General features: G+C 56.1%; 6 protein-coding genes across 6 annotated transcripts; 3 read left to right on the top strand and 3 right to left on the bottom strand.

Moving 5' to 3' along the window:
• Positions 1–100: 100 nt before the first annotated feature.
• BDP81DRAFT_397035 (uncharacterized protein) lies at positions 101–1,818 on the top strand (the record flags this gene model as incomplete). Its single annotated transcript, XM_060588265.1, has 3 exons — positions 101–122; positions 153–756; positions 852–1,818. 3 exons carry the CDS (start codon positions 101–103, stop codon positions 1,816–1,818), a joined length of 1,593 nt encoding a protein of 530 aa, XP_060442287.1.
• Positions 1,819–4,472: 2,654 nt separating this feature from the next.
• BDP81DRAFT_69701 (ABC transporter) lies at positions 4,473–8,850 on the bottom strand. The gene is made up of 3 exons (XM_060596169.1): positions 8,199–8,850; positions 6,872–8,137; positions 4,473–6,821 (listed from the first exon to the last, which is right to left on the bottom strand). The coding sequence occupies exons 1-3, from the start codon at positions 8,749–8,751 to the stop codon at positions 4,582–4,584; spliced, it is 4,059 nt and encodes a 1,352-aa protein (XP_060442286.1). The 5' UTR covers positions 8,752–8,850; the 3' UTR covers positions 4,473–4,581.
• Positions 8,851–10,169: 1,319 nt separating this feature from the next.
• On the top strand, positions 10,170–11,243 carry BDP81DRAFT_69692 (uncharacterized protein). Its single transcript, XM_060596168.1, has 2 exons — positions 10,170–10,586; positions 10,681–11,243. Exons 1-2 carry the CDS (start codon positions 10,375–10,377, stop codon positions 11,066–11,068), a joined length of 600 nt encoding a protein of 199 aa, XP_060442285.1. The 5' UTR covers positions 10,170–10,374; the 3' UTR covers positions 11,069–11,243.
• An 890-nt stretch (positions 11,244–12,133) lies between these two features.
• On the bottom strand, positions 12,134–13,032 carry BDP81DRAFT_463365 (fido domain-containing protein; the record flags this gene model as incomplete). The annotated part of the gene is made up of 2 exons (XM_060594009.1): positions 12,134–12,845; positions 12,887–13,032. 2 exons carry the CDS (start codon positions 13,030–13,032, stop codon positions 12,134–12,136), a joined length of 858 nt encoding a protein of 285 aa, XP_060442284.1.
• Positions 13,033–14,546: 1,514 nt separating this feature from the next.
• BDP81DRAFT_379981 (uncharacterized protein) lies at positions 14,547–15,838 on the top strand (the record flags this gene model as incomplete). Its single annotated transcript, XM_060586830.1, has 1 exon — positions 14,547–15,838. Exon 1 carries the CDS (start codon positions 14,858–14,860, stop codon positions 15,836–15,838), a length of 981 nt encoding a protein of 326 aa, XP_060442283.1. The 5' UTR covers positions 14,547–14,857.
• A 364-nt stretch (positions 15,839–16,202) lies between these two features.
• BDP81DRAFT_452242 (BRE1 E3 ubiquitin ligase) lies at positions 16,203–18,775 on the bottom strand (the record flags this gene model as incomplete). Its single annotated transcript, XM_060592727.1, has 5 exons — positions 16,203–16,376; positions 16,424–18,030; positions 18,078–18,135; positions 18,187–18,330; positions 18,644–18,775. The coding sequence occupies 5 exons, from the start codon at positions 18,773–18,775 to the stop codon at positions 16,203–16,205; spliced, it is 2,115 nt and encodes a 704-aa protein (XP_060442282.1).
• Between the last annotated feature and the right edge of the window lie 1,298 nt (positions 18,776–20,073).

Genomic DNA, 20,073 nt, shown 5'->3' with positions numbered 1-20,073 from the left:
TCTCACTCCCAATCTCACTCCCACCCTCACTCCTCACTCCTCACTCTCATCTCACTCCACACTCTCATTTTCTCTAGCTTCATCCTCATCAGCGTCCATCATGTCCCGCCCCAGCAGCAGTCGTACTTCGAAATGGGCTCGATAAGATCCAGGACAGAAGCTGAAGCTCTACCAATACACGACTGTCCAGCCATACGGCCAGCCCCAATACGAGAACCCTCCAAAACTACAGGTCCGTCCGGGAGGTCTTCGGAACTTCAATCCACAGACCTATGTCCCCCCTAGAAAACAGGCCCAAATTGAGGTTATCGAGCTCCTATCCGGGGGCCCCAGAGGCGGCGCTCAGGTACTTCTTTCCAAAATCGTCCACGCACCCGCTGAATACAGGTCGTCCCATGCCCCATTCCCAGGCAGTCCGCGCAAGAAGAACTCGGGACAAGCGCCAAGTTTGGTCGTCGCCAAGGTCTTTGACCCATTGTTCTTCGAAGGGAATAATGAATATATCTGCGCGTTGTTCGGCAACGATGTGTTCGCGGAGCAGCTCTTGAGTCGCGAGTCTGGAGCATACGAGTACATCTACGAGAAAGGCAAGCCTAAAGGCCCTACACCTCATTCCAAGCGGAAGGGCAAGCGATGGGAAAACGACAACAGCATGACTGGCCATCCCCACCTCACCCCGCAGTACTACGGAACATGGGCAGTCAAGATCGAGCGCGGCGACCACAAATACGATTGTGCCGGCTTGGTTTTGATGGAGTACATTGAGGGTCGTCCCATGGAGAACCTTTGCACAAGGGGCAGGATTACCGGACAGCTTCATCCGCGTGCGCTGGCAATATCACCTTCCACAGTTTCACCGACTCGCATGGACAAGTCCAGAGAAAGAAGGCAGAATTGACCGAGCCTTTCCGGTTGAATGTCTTCCGTCAGATCATCCACGAGCTGGTGGTCCGCATCCACATTGGTTTCGAACACGAAGACTTCGACCCCGAGAACATCTTCCTCACGTTTCGCGACCACGGTGCGGTCGATGACCTACGCGAGCTCCACGAGCCGCGGCCTGTCTTGCTTGATCTGAACCTTAGCCAAGTCTTTTGCAAGACCAAGGATGCAAACGAGCCTGATGGACCGCAACACCGTCTCGAGTGGCTTCCCTTACCCCCCCACCCCTTGGAAATTACTTCCCGCAATGCCATGGGGCTTTTCATCGGCTGGTTTGACCCCGATTGGTCGACCAAGAGGTTTGATGAGTGGTTGGTGCAAGAGTTTGGTCCTTTGGAGGAGGGCTCGGCGGAGGGCTCGACTGGGAAGTACTCTACGTTTGCCACTCTGGATGCAATCGAGGCCGGAAAGGACGAGATGATGGAAGAGGACCTACTCGCGGACACTGCGCAAATGGTTGATACCGAAGAAGCGCGCGCTCTCGCGTTGGAGCCTCTTGTGGCGAGCACGCAAGGCCTTACGCTGGAGGACTCCCCGGCAAAGACGACATCGCCGCGCCCGAGCCCCCCGCGCGCCGACTGGTACGCCGAGGACATGGAGCCGCACGACATCTCTTCTGGCGCAAGCAGCCGCACGAGCAGTCGCCCAAGCAGTCGCACGAGCAGCCGACAGTCCCATCGATCTGACGAGTCAACTGGAACGGAGAGTGGAAGTGATAATGTCCCTCCACTCCGCAGACACCCGTCATTCAAGAGTCCTACCCTCAAGCGCCGGATCCTACCTAGCGGCCCGACCTCCGCTCGCGGTGAGACAGAGCAACTTGTGATCAAGCAGGCCGGGGAGGACTCGGGCATGGATACCATTGAGGAGGAATAGCCAAATCACGCGAGCAGGTTGGGGATGGAGATGGAGTCATAGGAGGGAGCGGAGGGATTTGGATTCGGATCGGATCGGAATAGATTGGGTGGCCCTGTGCATGTTGTCTCCAGATTGACCAACTTTTTGAGACGTGTGTTTCGTTTTTTTTAGATCTTGAGAGAAAAAACAAAACACCAAAAAAAATAATTCAGTCATCAGTGTAACGTGAATGATAAGCGAGTGAGACAGACAAGCGAGTGAGACAGACAAGCGAGTGAGACACAAAACTGCGCCGATGATGCTTCAACACAAATGGAGACGTTTCTTCCACAACACATCATGGCATCCAGAAGTAATGAGTCAGGCATACAGCTGGCCCTTCAAGCTATCAGAATCAATCCAGAGCTTAGTGCACGGGCTGCAGCTACGATCTACTCGGTCAGCCATGCAACATTGAGTCGACGATTGAAGGGCTCTACATCTCGAAGCGACAGGATACCGAACTCGAGGAATCTTACTTTGCTAGAAGAGCAGACGTTAGTTGATCACATTCTCGATCTAGATGCCCGATCATTCCCTCCCCGGATCCGTGGTGTGGAAGAAATGGCTGATCGACTGCTTGCTGATCGCGACGCGCCTCCGGTTGGGAAGCGCTGGGCCTTAAACTTCGTCAAACGACAACCACAATTGCGGACGCGGTTTTTTCGGAGGTACGACTACAAGAGGGCCCAATGCGAGGATGCAGAGGCTATTCGCGGCTGGTTCGCTCTTGTGAAGAACACAATCGCGAAGTATGGTATCGATGAGTTTGATATCTACAACTTTGATGAGACTGGCTTTATGATGGGCCAGATTGCATCTGGCATGGTTGTCACAAGTACTGAAAGGCGTTCAAACACAAAAATGGCGCAGCCTGGTAATCGAGAATGGGTTACAGTGATTCAAGCCATCAACTCGCAAGGCTATAACGTCCCGCCGTACATCATCGTTGCAGGCCAATATCACCTCTCAACCTGGTATACAGAGTCAGGTTTCCCGGACGACTGGGTCATTGCGACGTCATAAAACGGATGGACAACAAATGAAAGAGGCCTAGATTGGATCCAGCACTATGATCGTCATACGAAACCACGTTTGAGAGGCCAATATCGCCTCCTCGTCGTCGACGGGCACGAAAGTCACCACTCAACAGACTTTGAGCTATATTGCAAGGCAAACAAGATCGTTACACTTTGTATGCCGCCTCATTCGTCTCATCTACTCCAGCCCCTTGACGTTGGGTGCTTTGGTCCGCTAAAGACGGCGTATGGGCAACAAATTGAGGATAAGATGCGGCGGGGCGTAACCCACATCTCAAAGGAGGACTTCTTTCCTGCATATCGCAGCGCATTTAGTCAAGCGATGACTGAAAAAAACATCCAAGGGGGTTTTAGAGGAGCTGGGCTTGTTCCTCTGAGTGCAGAAAGCGTCCTATCAAAGCTGGATATCCGGCTACACACTCCAACGCCTCCAGCATCACTACCACAGACACCTCCGCCTTGGGTTTCAAGGACACCAAACAACCCAGTAGAGGCAAGCTCTCAATCCAACTTTATTAAGAGTCGGATCACTCGTCACCAAAGCAGCTCCCCAACCTCTATTTGCGAGGCTGTTGAACGACTTTCTAAAGGTACAAGAGGCATCATGCACCAAGTAGCCTTACTTAGATCTGAGGTACAGATTCTTAGAGACGAGAATAACCAACTCAGTCGACGACGGAGAACTAAGAAAACACGCCTACAACATGGAGGAAGTCTTACTGTAGCTGACGCAGCAGATATACAGTCACAGAAAGATGTGACTGCGCAGGTTCAGGAGGAAATGCGTCGTACTAGTGGTCGCAAACTGAGGGCCGAGACAGGTCAGCGACGGTGTGGCGTTTGTGGTCACCCGGGACACAATTCACGAACGTGCCAGTTTATTGAAGAGATGTCTGAAGATGAGGATTATGAGTAGTTTGAATTGAATTGATGCTGTTGATGTTGATATGGAAGCCAGTTTATCTCATCGGCGCAGTTTTGTGTCTCACTCGCTTGTCTGTCTCACTCGCTTATCATTCACGTTATCGTCTTTTCCATTCCCGTTCAAAAAACAAGTGCATTCATAAAACGCGTGGCCCAGCAGCCATCAAGTCCATCTCCTCACCGACACCACCCACCGCCTCGGCCAGCTTAGATCGTGAACTCAAACTCAACGTCTTCATCATCACATGCAACAGGCTACAATCCCGACTAGGCCAGAGGTATGTCAACCAGCCACACTCCAGTCCCATCCAGCCAAGGGCAACTGCCTAAATATCATATCCCCAGTGCCTTGCTCGCCCTCGGTACCCGCCGCTACACAAGGCACCAGATCACCACGCACAACCACACGTAGGAAAGCAACGCAAGCGTTTGAAAAGATTGGAATTACTTCTAAGCGAGTCGGTTTACCCGAGTACCCACCGAGGGGAGTCTATTCTCTCAACCCTGCCCAATTAAACCAAAGGCTACATACAACACCCCGACATTTCTCATCCATCTAACCTCCTTTTTGTTTGACGACGGCGACGACCGCCTCTGACAAATCTCTCTCGTGAACGAGTAAAACGCCCAATAATGCAAAGAAAAGAAAAAAGACATGGACCAGTGTCATGATCCGGATATCTCTAGCGACGACGCAATGAAGCCTTTCGCAAGCAAATGCAGCTCGCCACAAAACAGGCAAAAGACTTTTCCTACTTCACGCACATCGTTCCCACGTCTAGCTGTTCTTTTCCAGGGACTGGAGGTTGACCAGCTCAGCATAGCGGCCATTCTTCTTCATGAGCTCGGCGTGCGTGCCTTGCTCGACAATGCGGCCCTGGTCAAAGACGTAGATGATGTCGGCCTTTTGAATGGTGCTGAGACGATGCGCCACGGCAATCGTTGTGCGGCCCTTGGCGGCCTTGTCGAGGGCAGCCTGAACGACGTGCTCGGACTCGGAGTCAAGGGCGGACGTGGCCTCGTCCAGCAGCAGAATCTTGGGATCACGGATGAGAGCGCGGGCAATAGCGATACGCTGCTTCTGACCTCCAGACAAAAGAGCACCCTTGCTTCCGACCACCGTGTTGAAACCCTCGGGCATCGAAACGATAAAGTCGTAAATGTTGGCCTCGCGACAGGCAAACTCAATGGCCTCGTCGGTGACCTCTGTGTGGGCACCGAGCAAAATGTTCTCCCTGATTGTGCCCTGGTACAGGGTGGGCTCCTGGCTGACGAGGGCGATGAAGGAGCGGTACTCGTTGACGTTGAGCGTGCTAATTTCCTTGCCGTCGACAAAGATGGCGCCGGAAAGGGGGTCGTAGAAACGCTCGAGAAGGGCAATCGTGGTGGACTTGCCGCAGCCGGACGCGCCGACAAGCGCGACGTACTGGCCGGGGCGAACGACGAGGTTGAGTCCGCGGAGGACGGGCTGCTCGGGTCTGGTCGGGTACCGGAAGTGGACGTCGCGGAACTCGAGGGTGCCGTCAACGGCGTCGAGAGAAGCGCCCTCCTTGGACCACGTGTCAATGGTCGGCTTGCGGTCAAAGAGAATCTTGAGCTCGTTGGCGGCCTGGTGAGCCTTGCCCATGTCGGGAGCAAACGAGAAGATGGAGCCGGCCGACTGCGCACCAAAGATGACGGCAGAGAAGCAGACAAAGAACTGGAACATGTTGTACTGCCCATCGGCGATGAGCCTACCACCGTACCAGAAACCGAGGGCAAAAGCCAGGAACATGAAGGACTGGGACGCGGCGAACAACAAGCTCGACTTGAGGATCGAGATGAGACTGGCGCGCTGTTGGATGGCCAGGGAAGTCTGGTACTGGCGGATGACATCGTCCTCGCGCGTCAGCGAGGCAACGGTGCGGATGGCCGAAATGGCCTCGGATGCGTAACTCGCCGAGTTGGAGTAGGCAGTCTTGGAGCGGCGCTGGAAGTGGGCGAGCATCCAGAAGCGGAAGAAACCACAGCCAATGAGGATCGGGATGGTTGCCGTACAGACGAGGGCGAGCTTCCAGCCAATGGCGATGGCGAGCGCTAGCGCAGCAACCAAGGTTGTCGTGACCATGAGCAGGGTGCCGAGGGTGACGCCGCTAAGTCCGGCCAAGTGGGTGGTCTCAGTGGACAGGAACGAGGTGAGCGCGCCGGCCGTGTTGGAGTCCTTGTCGAAAAAGGCAACGTCTTGTCGAAGCATGGTGCGGAAGGCCTGGTCGCGAACACGGTGGATGAGGCGCTCGGAGCACTTTGCAAAGACGATTCCCTGGACGACAAAGGCAATGAACTGGACACCGGCGAGCATCAGGTACATGGCGCTCCAAAAATCGGAATCCTTCTTCATCTGGTGGAGAGTCTCCTGGGTAGTCTGCGGGGTGATGGGGACCGACAGAGTCGTAATCTGCTTGGCGAAGAAGACAGCCTGGGTAGGGTTGCCGCCACCGCAAATGATGGAGAAGAAGAGGCCGATGAGCATGAGCTTCAACTCCTTTTGGTTGAACGAGGCGATGAGCTTGATGAGGGTCCACAGACCGTACTTGGCCTCGCCATCGTCCTTTCTGTTCTGGAGGGCGATGCTGGACAGAGACTTGGAGGTGCTTGTCCGCTGCAACTTGGCGGCCATGTTGTCTTCGGGGTCGGCAACGTAGCCCTTGTCGGAGGCGCGCGAGGCCTTGCGGATAATCTCGTCGTCTTCGGCGTCGATGGCTTCCTCCTCGGCAGCGTCCATCTCGTTGACGCGGGCAATGTTCTGGGCCGTGACGAGGTTGTAGTAGGCGCCTTGCTTGGCGAGGAGGTCGTTGTGAGTACCCTGCTCGACGATGCGGCCGTTGGACATGACGACAATGTTGTGGGCATCTTTGATGGTGGACAGACGGTGGGCAATGGTGATGGTGGTGCGGCCCTGGGAGGCGACTTCGAGAGCGGCCTGCACAACACCCTCAGACTTGGTATCGAGGGCAGAGGTGGCCTCGTCGAGCAGCAGGACTAGGGGGAATTAGCATAGGGCACTGCCGAGACGTACAGGGCTGACTTACTCTTGGGGTTGGACACGACGGCTCGCGCAATGGCGATGCGCTGCTTTTGGCCACCGGAAAGGAGGAAACCGCGCTCGCCAACGTTGGTGAGGTAGCCTTCGGGGAGATCGGTAATGAAATCGTGCGCGTTTGCCATTCTCGCCGCCTCCTCAATGAGCTTCTTCTGCTCCTCCTCGGACGCGTTCTCGTGTTGGGTGCCAATGAGGCCGTATCGGATGTTCTGGTAGATGGTGGTCGCGAACAGAGTGGGCTCCTGGCTGACGAGCGCCATTTGCTGACGCAGCCAGCGCAGGTTCAAGGTGCTAATGTCGTGGCCGTCCAGGAACACTGATCCGTGGACGGGGTCGTAGAACCGCTCAACGAGACCGACAATGGTACTCTTGCCGGAGCCCGAGGCGCCGACCAACGCCGTGGTCTTACCCGCAGGAATGGTCAAGCTCACGTCCTCCATGACGATGACCTCTGGGCGAGACGGGTAAATGTGCTTAATGTTCTCGAGGCGGATTGTGCCTTCGACCTGCTCGAGCTTGGTTCCGTCGTCGCGGGAGGGGTCCAGCGGAGAGACGCGGTCAATGGTGTTGTAGATCTTGGCGGCCGCCGCAATGGCAGTGGTGAAGGCCTGGACGTTGGGTGCGACGTTTCCGAGGTTAAAGGCACCAATCATGATGGACATCATGATGATGAGAATGTTGGACAGCTTGATGCCGTCGTCAATGAGGAACTTGCTTCCCTGCCAGAACGCGAGACCGTAGTTGAGATACAGAATGGTCATCATCAGCGCAACCATGACGCCAATGGCAGACTTGACCTTGTAGCCAAAGAACTCGGCCTTTGTCAGGTGCGCATCGTACTGCTTGGCGAGGCGGTCCTGGGTGCCAAAGGCGACGGCGTTGCGGATGGAGCTAATGACCTCGTCGGCCAGACTGCCTCCGTGGGCGTACGCCTCGATGGACTGCTTGCTGTACTTGACGATAAAGGTCGAGCCGCCTCCCATGCTCAAGAGAAGGGCAGCGACGGTAGACAGGAGGATCAGGGTGAGCTTCCAGTAGTGGACGAAGCCAATGACAAAGGCCGAGATGAAGGTGGCGATGGCGGCGAGCGTCAGGCCGACCTTTTCCGAGATGCCGTCCTGGATCAGGTTGGTGTCGGCGGTGATTCGGGTCGTGACCTCGCCGGCGCCCAATTTGTCGAAGAAACCAATGTTCTGGCGCATGCAGCTCTGGAGGTAGTGCTCGCGAATCTTTGCGCTAATGTGCTCTCCCGTGTCTAATTTTGGTCTTGTGTCAGATTTAGACTCGCATCCTCCCGCCAGGGGGGGGGGACTTACAGATGAATCCAACCGTGGTGATGTACTGGCACACAAAGACGCCAATGGCGAGGTAGACAAAGTACAAGACGAGGCTCGCCATCTCTGCGTTAAAGTCGCTCTGGGCCGTCTTGCCGGCAAAGTAGTCCTGAAAAGTGCCCTGCAGGTTACCAAAGATGACCGTCATGAGCGGCAGTGCGGCGCCGACCACGATGGACGTGAAGGCGGAGAGGGAGAGGATGAGCAGGTCGTTGGTCGAAGAGTACCGGTACAGGGTCATGATGCCGGCCTTGACTTCGGGAGTGAAGACTTGACGCTTGAGAATCGCAGCCTCATTGGCGGGCAGGTGCTCGTAGGGGTCATCGCTGGGGTCTTTTGGTGCGATAGCCTTGGAGTCGGCCTTTTCGAGGTTGTTGATATTGGCCGTCTGGTTCTTTGGCTGGCTCGATGCATCCACTTCGGTCGAGTCGCCATGGGACGATGCCCTGTCAGAGTGGCCGTTGCTCGCTGTCTTCTCAGCCACCTCTGTTGCCTTTTCGCTGGCCCCGCCGGGCTTCTCGTTTTCGAAAGACATGTTGGCGGCGTGGCTCCTGGTAGAGCTGTGCGCAGTGTGAGGGGGAAAGCTTGTTGCGCCGGTATGCGCTGGGCGCAAGCTGGTCGTTATGCGGTTGTCGGGTTCCAATGTCGCTGGTGTGGCTTGTGTACTATGGCTTGGGTAGGTTGGACCGACGACGAGATGCAAATCGTTCTCCCCCCAAATTACAATCAGTTCTATGGATTATGGGCAGGCCAGTAAACGAAGAAGAAGAAGAAGAAGAAAGTCAACCACGGCGAAAGCCAAGAAAGAATTTGCGGCGATCGGGGGTCGGGATCGTTGTTGTCGCGCGCAACAATGGATCGGGACAGGCAAAGGGCGGGAAAACAACAACTGTAGTCGATTTGGCGTCCCTCGACTCTTAATAAAAAAAAAGACGAGGACGGATAGAGAAAAGAGGCGTTCCCAGTTCCCACTCGGGTTGCAGGCCAGGATAGGGATTAGTGGAATCCGTCGCGAAGGTGTGGACTGTGGAATAAAAAAAAGGTCCCCAGGACCTTGGCGAGGGACGGACTGGGGTGTGCACATTTGATATAGATGGGCGGCGGGCCTAGCACGAGGAGGAGATGGGGGCAACCGGCCGGGACGAGATTCGACGGAATGCAACCGACCCGTTCTGACCTCGCTCTTGTCAAATTCCCGAACTGTGACTAGCTCGGTTCCCTGTGTACCTCTACCATGCCCGAACCGCGCCGCCTACATGCGTGTTTATCGTCCATCTCATGTTGACTCATTGACCCGCCGCCCATCATCAGATGAGAGAAGGAACTTTGGTACGTTTGGGTATGAAGAGGTACCAAAAGTAAGTAGTGCGATGCCTTCCCTGTTGGGCACGCCGATATCGACACCGGTGCCAGTCATCCGGGAACGATGATGCACATGTAAGACTCTATAGGGCTTTCTCACCACAGCAGCATGCCCTGTGTCCGGTATACTCACATTGGCCTATTCGGTCTTGCTAGCTGGATTCGCAGGGCATCAAGTGCGAAGTGCGAAGTGCGAGCTGCGAGCTGTGGGTCCGATGAGCAGCAGCCGCAGCAAGTTGCACCGCACTGATGATTGCAGCCAACCTAAGGTTGTGATACCGCAGCTTGCGCAGCAAACCAACGCTGCACATCGGGTCTGCGCCGGGGTTCAAGAGCCAAAAGGGACCGGGATTCAAGGGGTTGGCGCACACTGCGACCTGTAACTGTTAGTGATTAGTACAAAGTAGGTACGGAGTATAGCACCCACGTTGTCGACGGGCCTCAGCATTAACCCTAAGGCTCAGCTGTCTCCTTCTCCTTCTCCTTCTCCTTCTCCTTCTTTCCTCTCTTGGTATGATTTTGCCCAGGCCGCCTTCCGCGTGATATTCTGGGGAAAGAGCCATGGAGACGGGAGGCAAGTACGAAGTACACAGTACCTGCACGCACCTTAGTCATTCGCAGAATCGACGCTACCGTTTTTGTGGACCTCCTAGGCAATCCTTACGGAATACTCCCCTTCCAAAGTTCCTCCCTCCTGTCTCTCAACCAAATGGGGTTTTCAGACTCGAATGATTACGATTGATCCCTCATATCTCGCTTCATCCACGTCCCCGATACGCCTCGAAGTATACGTGTAATGGACCAAAGTCAAAACTCAGCCTTTACCGGTCCCAACGCTTCCAACCAGCAACCGATTGTGTTTCGTCGACAAACAATCCCAGCACGCCGGTCCAGCAATCGAGAAAGACCACAGTCTCGGAGAAGCCGTGCTTTGGGCTTGCAACCTGCACGTCATGTTCGGATCGTCCACCGGCCAAAACAGCAGGCAGGAAGGCAGCTGCTGTCGAGGTAAGCACTGGCAAGCAGGTACCTGCTACACTAGTCACTACGTATACCCGTACCCATACCCGTCTTAACCCGTTCTGTCTCACCGTAGTCCAAGTCAGGCCCGTGTCTCGCTGCCGCCCCCGGTCGAGTCAGCCGGCGTGATAGAAGCCCAGCCCAGCGCCTCGCTTAACGACCTACGCCGCTACGCTCCCCCCCTCACCCCCCGCCAGCAATACCATTCTGCGGCTTTGCCCTCCCCCCTCGGGTTTCTTCAGCAGTCCGAATTCCGATCCAGTTCATTTCCTTTCCACGGTCCCTTGAACAGCTTCCAGAACATTGCCTATCCCTTGCGGTTGCTCTTTCAGCTTGGAGGGGTGTCGCTACGTGTTACAGCGCTGAGCGAATATACTCTGTACCCCGCCATACGCACCCACCGAATAATCTACCGATACACTTGTTTGATGATAATGGCAATCCCTCTCATCTTGCGCCGCTTGTCCTAGGAATCCTGTCTGACAGTCTGACGGTGACAAGGGTCTGGCGCGGGCCGGGTCCCTATCCCACCTATGTCCGGACCAGTCCTGAGGCGCCGGCGATAACGTCCCCTCGGGCCCCTCTCCTGTGGGTCTGCGGAGGGAAATGCGAGCGATTCAATAGGGGGCTCAGCGGATAAACCGTAAACGACAACGTTGGGTTTTGAGGTCCTTGGCCCTTGGGGTCGGGTATCCGTGCCGGGCTGTCTCGTTCCGGCGGCTGGACGATTACGACGCTCCATTACTCTGCCATGGACGTAGATGTCGGAAACGAGATACGAAATGCAAGTGCTTACAATCCAAAAGGTACAGAGTTCAGACTGCGATTCGTGATGGCTGCCAGGAATGCGCTCCAGCCAATGAGTCCTCTCCCAGTGTCGTGGACGGGACGATCTGGACTCGGCCAAAGTTCCCTGGTTCCCAGGAGCGGTGTGCTGCCGCGGCCACCTATTGGCAAACAGTTGTTGGTTTAGACGAGCTGCTGGATTTCAGACTTTGAAGGGTCCCCGCAGCCCTCTCACGCTCCCGTCAACAGGGGTAAGCCTTGGACGACGCGCCAAATGCTGTCATTGATCGTGGTCTCATGCCAGCACAAAGGCACGCGTAACGTTTGAATACGCGGGCTCGGATATGGTCTATTGGAATGATTACTAGGCAAGCTACCTGGACGATAGACAATGTCAGTCGGGCCACGGAGCATATGTCGCCGCCGTAGCTAATGTACTTGTGATAGGGGCCTCACGCTAAACTGAATCGCGGGCGTAACGTGTGTACTCTCGAACCGTACGGCGGTTATTTTGGCGCCGTCCCCCGATCGACCAGCCAAGCCGTATCTGCTCGCATTCTCTTAGCAGATGCGAGCCGTCGCTTGTTTCAACAACCCACTATCCCGCGGCGGTCAGCAATCGTCGGTCTCCCGGGACGCCACAAGACACCGTCAAATTCTCCGAGCCCTGCCCTGACCGGATGACTTCCACAGACGTACCGTAGCACCGGGACGAATCAAACGTGGAGCGACAGTGCCACTTGTGCTACCTACATCTCGAGGCGCGTGGAAGCCTGGTGCAGCACCGCCAGTTGAGCCTCAAGCACTGCTATTACGAATTCCTCCGGTTTGCCTTCGCCGGCGCCGTCGACCATCCGCAGATAGTCTTCGCGCTTCAAGTCCCGAATGACGACGGGAACGTAGCCCTGACGCGCCAGGTAATCCTGCTTCACCATGCGACTGGTACGCCCATTGCCATCGGGAAACGGATGAACGAGAACAAAGTAGGACGTCATCTGACAAGCCAGAATCAGCGGTTGCAGCGCCCTCTCCCGATGCTGCAGGTCCCGCCATTGGAAGAACCTCTGCATGCAGGCCGGAACCTCTTGCGGGTACGGAAAGATTCGAAGACGGTTGCTGCGGACGCTGATGGGCAGGTTGCGGTACTCGCCCAGCGGGACTCTCGATCCCCATACCAAGTTGCCGCCTGCCGTTGTTGAACCTGTCCGCCAGGTGTCGTAGGCCGCCTCGGAGTCTGTGTTGACGACGGACACCACGGCGAGGTCTCGTACTTCGGCTTCGCATAGTCCTGCGGTACCAGCCTTGGCCGCCGCGTTCTCTGCGATCCATTGCGATGCGATGATGTGGTTCTGCAGCTCGTTCGTGGCTGACTCGGTGACATTTACGCCTGCTGCAGTGGTCGACACGAGTTTGGCAAGCTCGCTGCTGGACGTGGAGGCAAGGTCAACTTGCTCGAGACGACTTTAAGGCGGTCGATAATGCGCATCGCGTCCGTCACTGACAGAGGGTTGTTCTCAATCATGACGGACTGCTGCGCGTATTCGGCAACCAGGGGTTTCCCCAGATCCCTTGCTGGGAGCCTCGCTCTGAGGTGATCTATTTCGTCCAGCAGGCTCGTCAGTTTCCGCTGCACATCGACGTACCCCATCTTGGAGGCTATTGCCGGGCGTAAAGTAATCTTCCCATACCCTGCCCGAGCGCGCCAAGTTTTCGTACTCGATAGATCCTTTCTGCAGGCGGGACGTCCACAGGCCAAAGCAAGGCTCCACGAAGGCCCAGCGAAGAGGGGGGGAGGTTCCTGAGCACGGCCCACCCCCATCCCTTTTTTCTATGCATATGTTGGAGAGGAGAGAGAGAAAAGAAATAGGTAGGCAACAGGCAGTGCGGATGGCCAGACCTGCATTATCTGATCTGATCTTGACGAAAGCTTCCTTGCCGTGATGAACCAAATTCAAATGCCGAGGAGGATTTCATGTTTCTCAAGTCTGGCTGACGCGTTCCCACCGCCGGTCGTCGTTTGACGGCACGACACTATTAGCCATTCGTGCCATCCCCCCAACCCCAAAGGAGACAGCCGCGATGTTGGTGGGAATGGTATGGATCTGGGACCACAAGAAAAGACGAGCTGAACTGGCGTGTGGCGCCCGAAACCGAGCCGAACGCGAGACGGGATCCATGTCGGGGGACCTTGGTCTGGTTCTGGCCGTTTCACTGATGGACTGTACGAAGTACGGAGTACCTGTGGGGGGGTTCTGGGGCAGAACGGCATTGACTCGGGCGTGAATCCACAGGTTCTTTTTTTCCTTTCTATATTCTATATTGGAAGGATGCTTCTTCTGAGGAGATGATCGTGCGTGATGGGAATGAGTGTATGTCCTTGATGCTATGATTTCTGCCTTTTACGTGGAATCGGTGGTATCCTCACTGCCTCATCGCCAACTTCATGATATGCCCATGTACTTCATGTGCTTCATACTCCAAAGTAGTGTAGAAACCAGAAGCACGTAGGGCCCGTACCTTGCAGGTTCATATTGCAGGTTCATATTCCCTTGCCCAGTGTACCAGCCTATCACGACGGGCAGTGATACCGTGAAATGAGATTAACTTCCCTTGGTCGGAGATTCGCTAGTCGCCATCATGCAAAATGAGCCTCGAGGCTCTGGTTCACAGTCAGCAAAGGTAGAACCGTTGAACCGTGGACAAGCACCGACCTTGGGGGAGGGGTACATTGATGGTTGGTGGTACAAGGACAGACGGAGAATATTCATTAACTTTGACAGTGACTGAGCGCTCCCGCCGAATATGCTTCTGTACTCCGTATCGGTAGTGCTAATCAATTTACCACCAGGAGAAAAAAGACTGTGATACCCGTCTTGGCGATGCACGACGATGCTTGCCAAGCTTTCTCTTTCCTTTTTTTCTTCTTTGAGATGGGGGAAGCCAAAAAAGCTCGGACACCTCAACTTCCATGAACCGACAGCTCGGGGTGCCAGGAGCCCAGGACAGGAAAAGTGGAGGATACCTTACGGAGTGCTTGGATTGTCATCAGGCACGTGATTGGAAGCCCAAAAAGGTCTGTGGGAGCGCCACAGGAAGAAATAAATTGGCCCCCGTTTATTCACTCGCAATCGCCACTGCTGCGCCACCTTCTTCACCGAAAAGCACCCAATCCCACATCACGACCAGGCTCGTCACTGAGCGGTCCAGTGAGATTTACTTGAGCTTCATCTCATACCTGTCCTCTTCGGAGATACAACCTTGCTGCCTGATTTATCCAGACATTAATTTTCACTCATTACTAGTCAAATCTTCTGATTTTACCAGGACCGCAGCGAAGCACCCTACACTTCATCGCGGCGAACCAGGCCGCCACCACGCGGGACATCCAAAGCGACGTCACATTGTCCAAAGCAACAGCATCAACATCAACACTCACACCTCTAATCCATAACTCACATCACCGACCAACAAAAATGCATCTCTCACTTCCTCTCGCCATAAGCATGGCATGCCTCGCCGCCGCCGCCGCCGCCACCACATCCAAACCCCCCTCCAAAGACGCAATCCTCCTCTCCAAAGTCCAATCCCTCACCCTCCGCGGCGCCGGCGCAACAACAACCCACCGCCGCGTCCCCGCCGCGCCCCAGCTCAAATGCCTCTCCCACCGCGCCCTCTGCAACCTCCACGCCATCGACGTCATGCGCTGCACAAACAACGGCGCCGGCTACGGCCCCGAAGACATCCAGTGGTCCTGCGTCACCTCGCTGCCCGAGGAGCTCAAGCTCGGGTCCACCGACGTCGTGTGCGAAGGCTATGGCCACCCCGATGACCCGTACGTCCTCCGCGGCAGCTGTGGTGTCGAGTACCGTCTCGCTCTCACGGACAAGGGCGAGAGGCGGTATCCGAACCTCGGCAAGGGACGCGGCGGCGGCGGCGGCGGCGGTGGTAAGAGTGGTCGAGATGACGATGAGACGGATTGGGGTGCCTATCTCTTCGCCTTCATCTTCTTCTCCGTCTTGGCTTGGATCCTCTACTCGGCGTGCGTGGCGGGCACTCAGAATCGAAGGACTGGCGGAACCGGTCGGCGCCGTGGAGGAGGCGGCGGTGGTGGGCCCGGAGGTGGCGGCGGAGGCGGATGGAACCCCGGCTTCGGACAAGACGACGATCCTCCCCCGCCGTACCCAGGCACCAAATCATCCAGCTCGAGCGACCAGCAAGGATGGCGCCCTGGCTTCTGGACTGGCGCGGGGGCCGGCGGTGCCGCGGGCTACGGCGCAGGTTACTACCAAGGCAGAAACAGCGCGCGGAACCAGCAAAACTACGGCTCGGGATGGGGCGGTGACACGACCAGCGGTTCGAGTTCGTATGGGGCTGGCCCGTCGAGGTCAACCAGCTCCTCATCAAGCTCGGCTCGTCACGAAAGCACGGGATTCGGGTCCACCAGCAGGAGATAGTAAACTTGAAAGTAGGCATAGAGTAATTTGAACGTCATGTGAGCCAGCTCGACTCTAGGTCTATCCTGTTCTCCACGTGGTCTCGTACATGCTCCTCTCGCCCGCCTCCTCCAACTAGTGTGTGATCAGCCCCAAAGGAAGGGGACATGACATTATGTACATTTTTTCCCGAGGTCTAGGCCGTCTTCCATACACGTAAAAGTACAACGATCCATCATTTCCAATCGCGAGTGTCTTAAAGGTATCATACCATGAAATCCCCTGCCACGGAAGCAAACTCCAAGCTGCGCAAACGTCTTTGAAGCATATCAAAACAGCAGCCGACACGTGAGCCGAGTCGGGTAGTAAAGCCGCATAACGGCGGCTAGTGGTGAACAGACATGACGTCCAGCCGGTCAAAGGCCCTCGAGCAGTTGGGGCACTTGCGCATCCGGTTGCTGATCCGGTCGTCTACGCACTGGTGGCAGAAAAGATGCCCGCACGTCTTCAAGGCCGTATCTTTGAAGTTGTTGCGACACACTGTGCAGAGTGCAAAGGTCTGCATAAAAGTTAGCTTTCATTCCGTGCTATCTCAGGGGGACTCACTCTGAGCATCTCTTCTTCTTCCGACGAATTGCTCAACGCCTTGCGTTTCCATTCGTCCTTTTCCTTTTGCATCATGTCGGCGCGGACCTTGAGGCGCTCAACGTCCGCTTCCTGGGTTGTGGTGCGCTCCCTTGCCGCAGCCATGGCCGCGTCGCGCGACTTGACCAAGCTGGTCAACTCGCCAATCTGGTTCTTGTAGGTGTCGACCCGGCGCGCTGCGTCGGAACTGCTCGACTCCATCTTCTTGTGCTCCGCAGCCATGGCCGCGTTGGCCTGCTTCAGGTCCGACAGCTGCTTCTCAAGGTTGCTAATCAGTATCCGGTTTTGCGCCTCCACCTCTTTGAGCTGCGCAACAATCTCGGAACTCTTTCGGTTCTGGCTTCGGAGCACGCCCAGTTCGCGGTCTCGCATGTCCGCGTCCTTCTTCACCGCAAAGTACTTTTGATCAACCTTTTGCTTCTCGGCGAGTGCGGCCGCGGCGCGATCCTCGAGAACCGTGTACTCCATCACCTTCTTTTGTGCGAGACCCATCGATCGCTTGTACGCCTGCTGGAGAGCGGGCAACTCCTTGTTGATCGACTCGAAATCCTGCTGCAGCTTCTTGTACTTGGAGATGAGTTCGTCGGCGGGCATGCTCTCCAACTCGGGGTCGGGGTCCGCCATCGGCTGGTCTTCAGGCTTGAGACGCTGCAGTTCCAGTTCCAAGGATGCGATTCGGTCCTCCTGGGCACCCGTGAGCTCCTTGAGGTGCTGCAGCGCCTGCTTCTCCTCCTTTTCTCGGGTTTCCAGCATGTTGGCCTTGGCGTACCACTCGTCCCGTGCGGCGCGGATTCGTGTCAGGTCGGCATCGCGCTCCTCGACCGCGCGCTCCAGGTCCGATGTTATCGTCTGCGCCTCGTCGTGGAGCTTGGTCCGGAACGCCGTTCGCTCAGAGTGCAGCTTCTCGGCCTCTTCTCGCAACTGCTTATTGGTGGCCTCCAGGTGGTTGACGCGCTTGATCAAGTCCTCGTTCTGGTTCTTGAACTGCTTGAACACGTCGGTCCGGATAAAATCTTCGTCGGTGAGGCCTTCCCGTCGTGCCTTTAGCGCCGAGTTCTCCTCCTGCAGGGTCTTGATATCGGCTTGCGCAGATTCCAGCTGCTCCTTTTGCTTGTTGACGACCGCCGATGCCTCCTCAAACTTGAGCAGTGCCTCGGCAGCGTTACCGTTTGCCTCGGCGGCATCCTGCCCATTATCCCCCGCGGCGATTGTCGGCTTGGCGCTGGCGATGAATTGTTGCTCGAGCTTCTGTACCTGCGCGCTCTTTAATCTGTCCATGCGCTTTTCGGCCTTGAAGAACCGGAGGCTAGCCTTGTTGAGGTCTTCCGATAGCTGCTCATTCTCTTGCTGTGCACGGTCCAACTTGACCAGATACTCCTTTTGCTGCGCGAGCAGGCTGTTGACCCGAGTCTCGAGGTCAGCAATGTTTGGCGTAATTTCTCCCCTGGCATTTGCGATGCGATTGAGCACAGCTTCGGCTCGCTTCTTAATATCAGAGGCTGTCTCGTCAAGGTGCCTTTGGAACTCGTCGTTATCTTTAAAGTGCGTGCTGGTAATGTACGGAGGGTCTGGTCTGTCAGTGTCACGTCGAGGTGGATGCGACAAGGGGACTCACTTGTCGGGCCTGAGGGGGGTGTCGCAGGGTCCACGAGCTGCTCCATCTCCTCTAGAACCTTGTGAGGGGGTCAGCCATGCCACCGAGTCAAGGGATCAATCAAACTGACCTGCTTCCACCATGCTTCAATGATGCGGATGTGATCCTCGCGATATACAATATTCTTTTGCAATTGCTCGACGCGCGACTCAAACTCTTGCTTTTCTCTTTTTGTTTCTAAAAGTTGCCGATAAATGGCTCCCTTTTGGTAATTCTGAACTCATCATCAGCTCGCGCCCTCTCCGTTTATTCTTTTCGCACCAGGCGATGAAAAAAGGCGTGTGGGATAGTCGGATGCGTGGGACAGGGAGACGGATAGCCGTCAGGCAGCCTCGTCGCCCTCGACGGCGGATCGAAAGGCCATTCCAGGCCAGTCGATCGCAGTCCGCCAGTGTTGAGCGTGGCTGGGGGCAGTCGATGATCGAGATGTCGCGTCGCCATTGATGGCAGAGGGGAATCGCGTAGGGGTCCATTGATTGTTGAGAAAACTTGATGTGTTGGGGAATAACGTGTCTCGTGACACTTACCTCGATCCAGTGTTCCTCGGCGTGGTCGCCACTATCGCCCTTGGACTTGCTTCCATTGACGGATTGATGTCGCTTGCTCGGAGGAGCGAGGTCCTCGGCGGTGCTGATGGGAGGTCTCTTCCTGTCCTCCATCTTGGCCAAGGTGGACGGACGCGGAGAGGCAGTCGGGGCTGAGGTCGCTACAGGCATGAGAAAGGTAGGAAGATGCAGAGACGGTGTGTGCGTCCGCGGTCGGGCGAGGGCGATGAAATGCGCTGCGTGGGACAGCTGGACGGTTTAGGGATTGGTGCGAGCCATGCGAGAGTCGACGGAGTCGTGCTGTGTTGATTCGGCGCGGATGATGGGTGAGGAATACTTGGGGCAAGGAGGTTGAATTTTCGAGGTTGAACACCGACGCTTCACGTTCAAATCAAGCCAGCCGGTCCACTCCCCAAACAGGATTAGCGCTGTGCTGACCATCCATGGCCTTATCAACCAGTAAGGCGCCCCGCGCACTGCACAGCACAGCGCGCGCACGTACTCCGTACCGGCTAATTGTCGGGTCCCGCGTCTACTTATCAGAAGCACTTTTTCTTCGCATCCCACCTCAGTCACTGTCCCGCCGCGATTGGCAAAAGTCTGGCTCGCAAGTGACAATCCACCAGATCCAACTTCCAACCTCAACTCCGACCATGAGGATATTGCCGCACCGATAAAAAAAAAGATTAGACACAATCGCCATCATGAGTTCCATGTTCAAGAAAAAGGCCGGCATGGCCTTCAAGCCAAAAATGCCCATGGCCCGTCCTCGAGCGCCTGGAGTAGGAGCAGCAGCAGCAGCACCGCAGCCATCAAGGGCCCCGTCGACGACTGCCGCCCCAATTGCAACTCCAGCAGAGAGTAGCTCAAGCGAATCAACAGAGAAAACAGCGCCGTCGACCGCCGAACAACGAGCCGATACGAGAGATACGCCCAGAGACGTGCCTACGAGTACCCCGCCATCGACCGAGCCGAGAACGACGAAGGCTGCCACGCCTCAGACACAACCCGCGACGAGCGAGTCCTCTGCGAAGCCTGCTCCAACAGTGGAATCAGCAGGAGCAAATCAGTCCACAGCGCCGCCAACACAAAGCCGTCCACAGCCGCCGCCGTCCGTAACGCCAGCTCCTGCTGTAGACGCTATCGTCAACAAGGCATCGACACCAGCTCAACTCCAGACCCCGCCTGCTACTGCCCCCTCGACCGACGTGGTGCCCTCAACAGAGAGCGCTGCGCAGCCAGCGACAGCGAACGACACATCAAAGACTGCCGCCAAGAAGGCACCTGCCAAGCGACCTCGAAAACGAGCAACCCTGACAAGCGAGAATACCGAAGAGGGCGAAGGCGGAGCTTCAGTCCCTAAACCCAAGAGACAACGAAAGCAGCCGGCAGACGGGGAAGCCGCGCCGAAA

Source organism: Colletotrichum phormii (genome assembly GCF_030913505.1).
Source record: "Colletotrichum phormii strain CBS 102054 chromosome Unknown BDP81scaffold_17, whole genome shotgun sequence".
Lineage (NCBI taxonomy): Eukaryota > Fungi > Ascomycota > Sordariomycetes > Glomerellales > Glomerellaceae > Colletotrichum > Colletotrichum phormii.
The sequence above is the reverse complement of the archived record's forward strand: the minus strand, read 5'-3'. Positions and strand labels throughout refer to the sequence as shown.

Bases quoted from the DNA above. Each gene is read 5' to 3' on its own strand.
- BDP81DRAFT_69701 (XM_060596169.1), bottom strand. From the start codon at position 8,751: ATGTCTTTCGAAAACGAGAAGCCCGGCGGGGCCAGCGAAAAGGCAACA. The intron at 8,138-8,198 runs GTAAGTCCCCCC...GACCAAAATTAG, and splicing joins CACCACGGTTGGATTCATCT to ACACGGGAGAGCACATTAGC. The intron at 6,822-6,871 runs GTAAGTCAGCCC...AATTCCCCCTAG, and splicing joins CGTCGTGTCCAACCCCAAGA to TCCTGCTGCTCGACGAGGCC.
- BDP81DRAFT_69692 (XM_060596168.1), top strand. From the start codon at position 10,375: ATGGACCAAAGTCAAAACTCAGCCTTTACCGGTCCCAACGCTTCCAAC. The intron at 10,587-10,680 runs GTAAGCACTGGC...CCGTAGTCCAAG, and splicing joins GGAAGGCAGCTGCTGTCGAG to TCAGGCCCGTGTCTCGCTGC.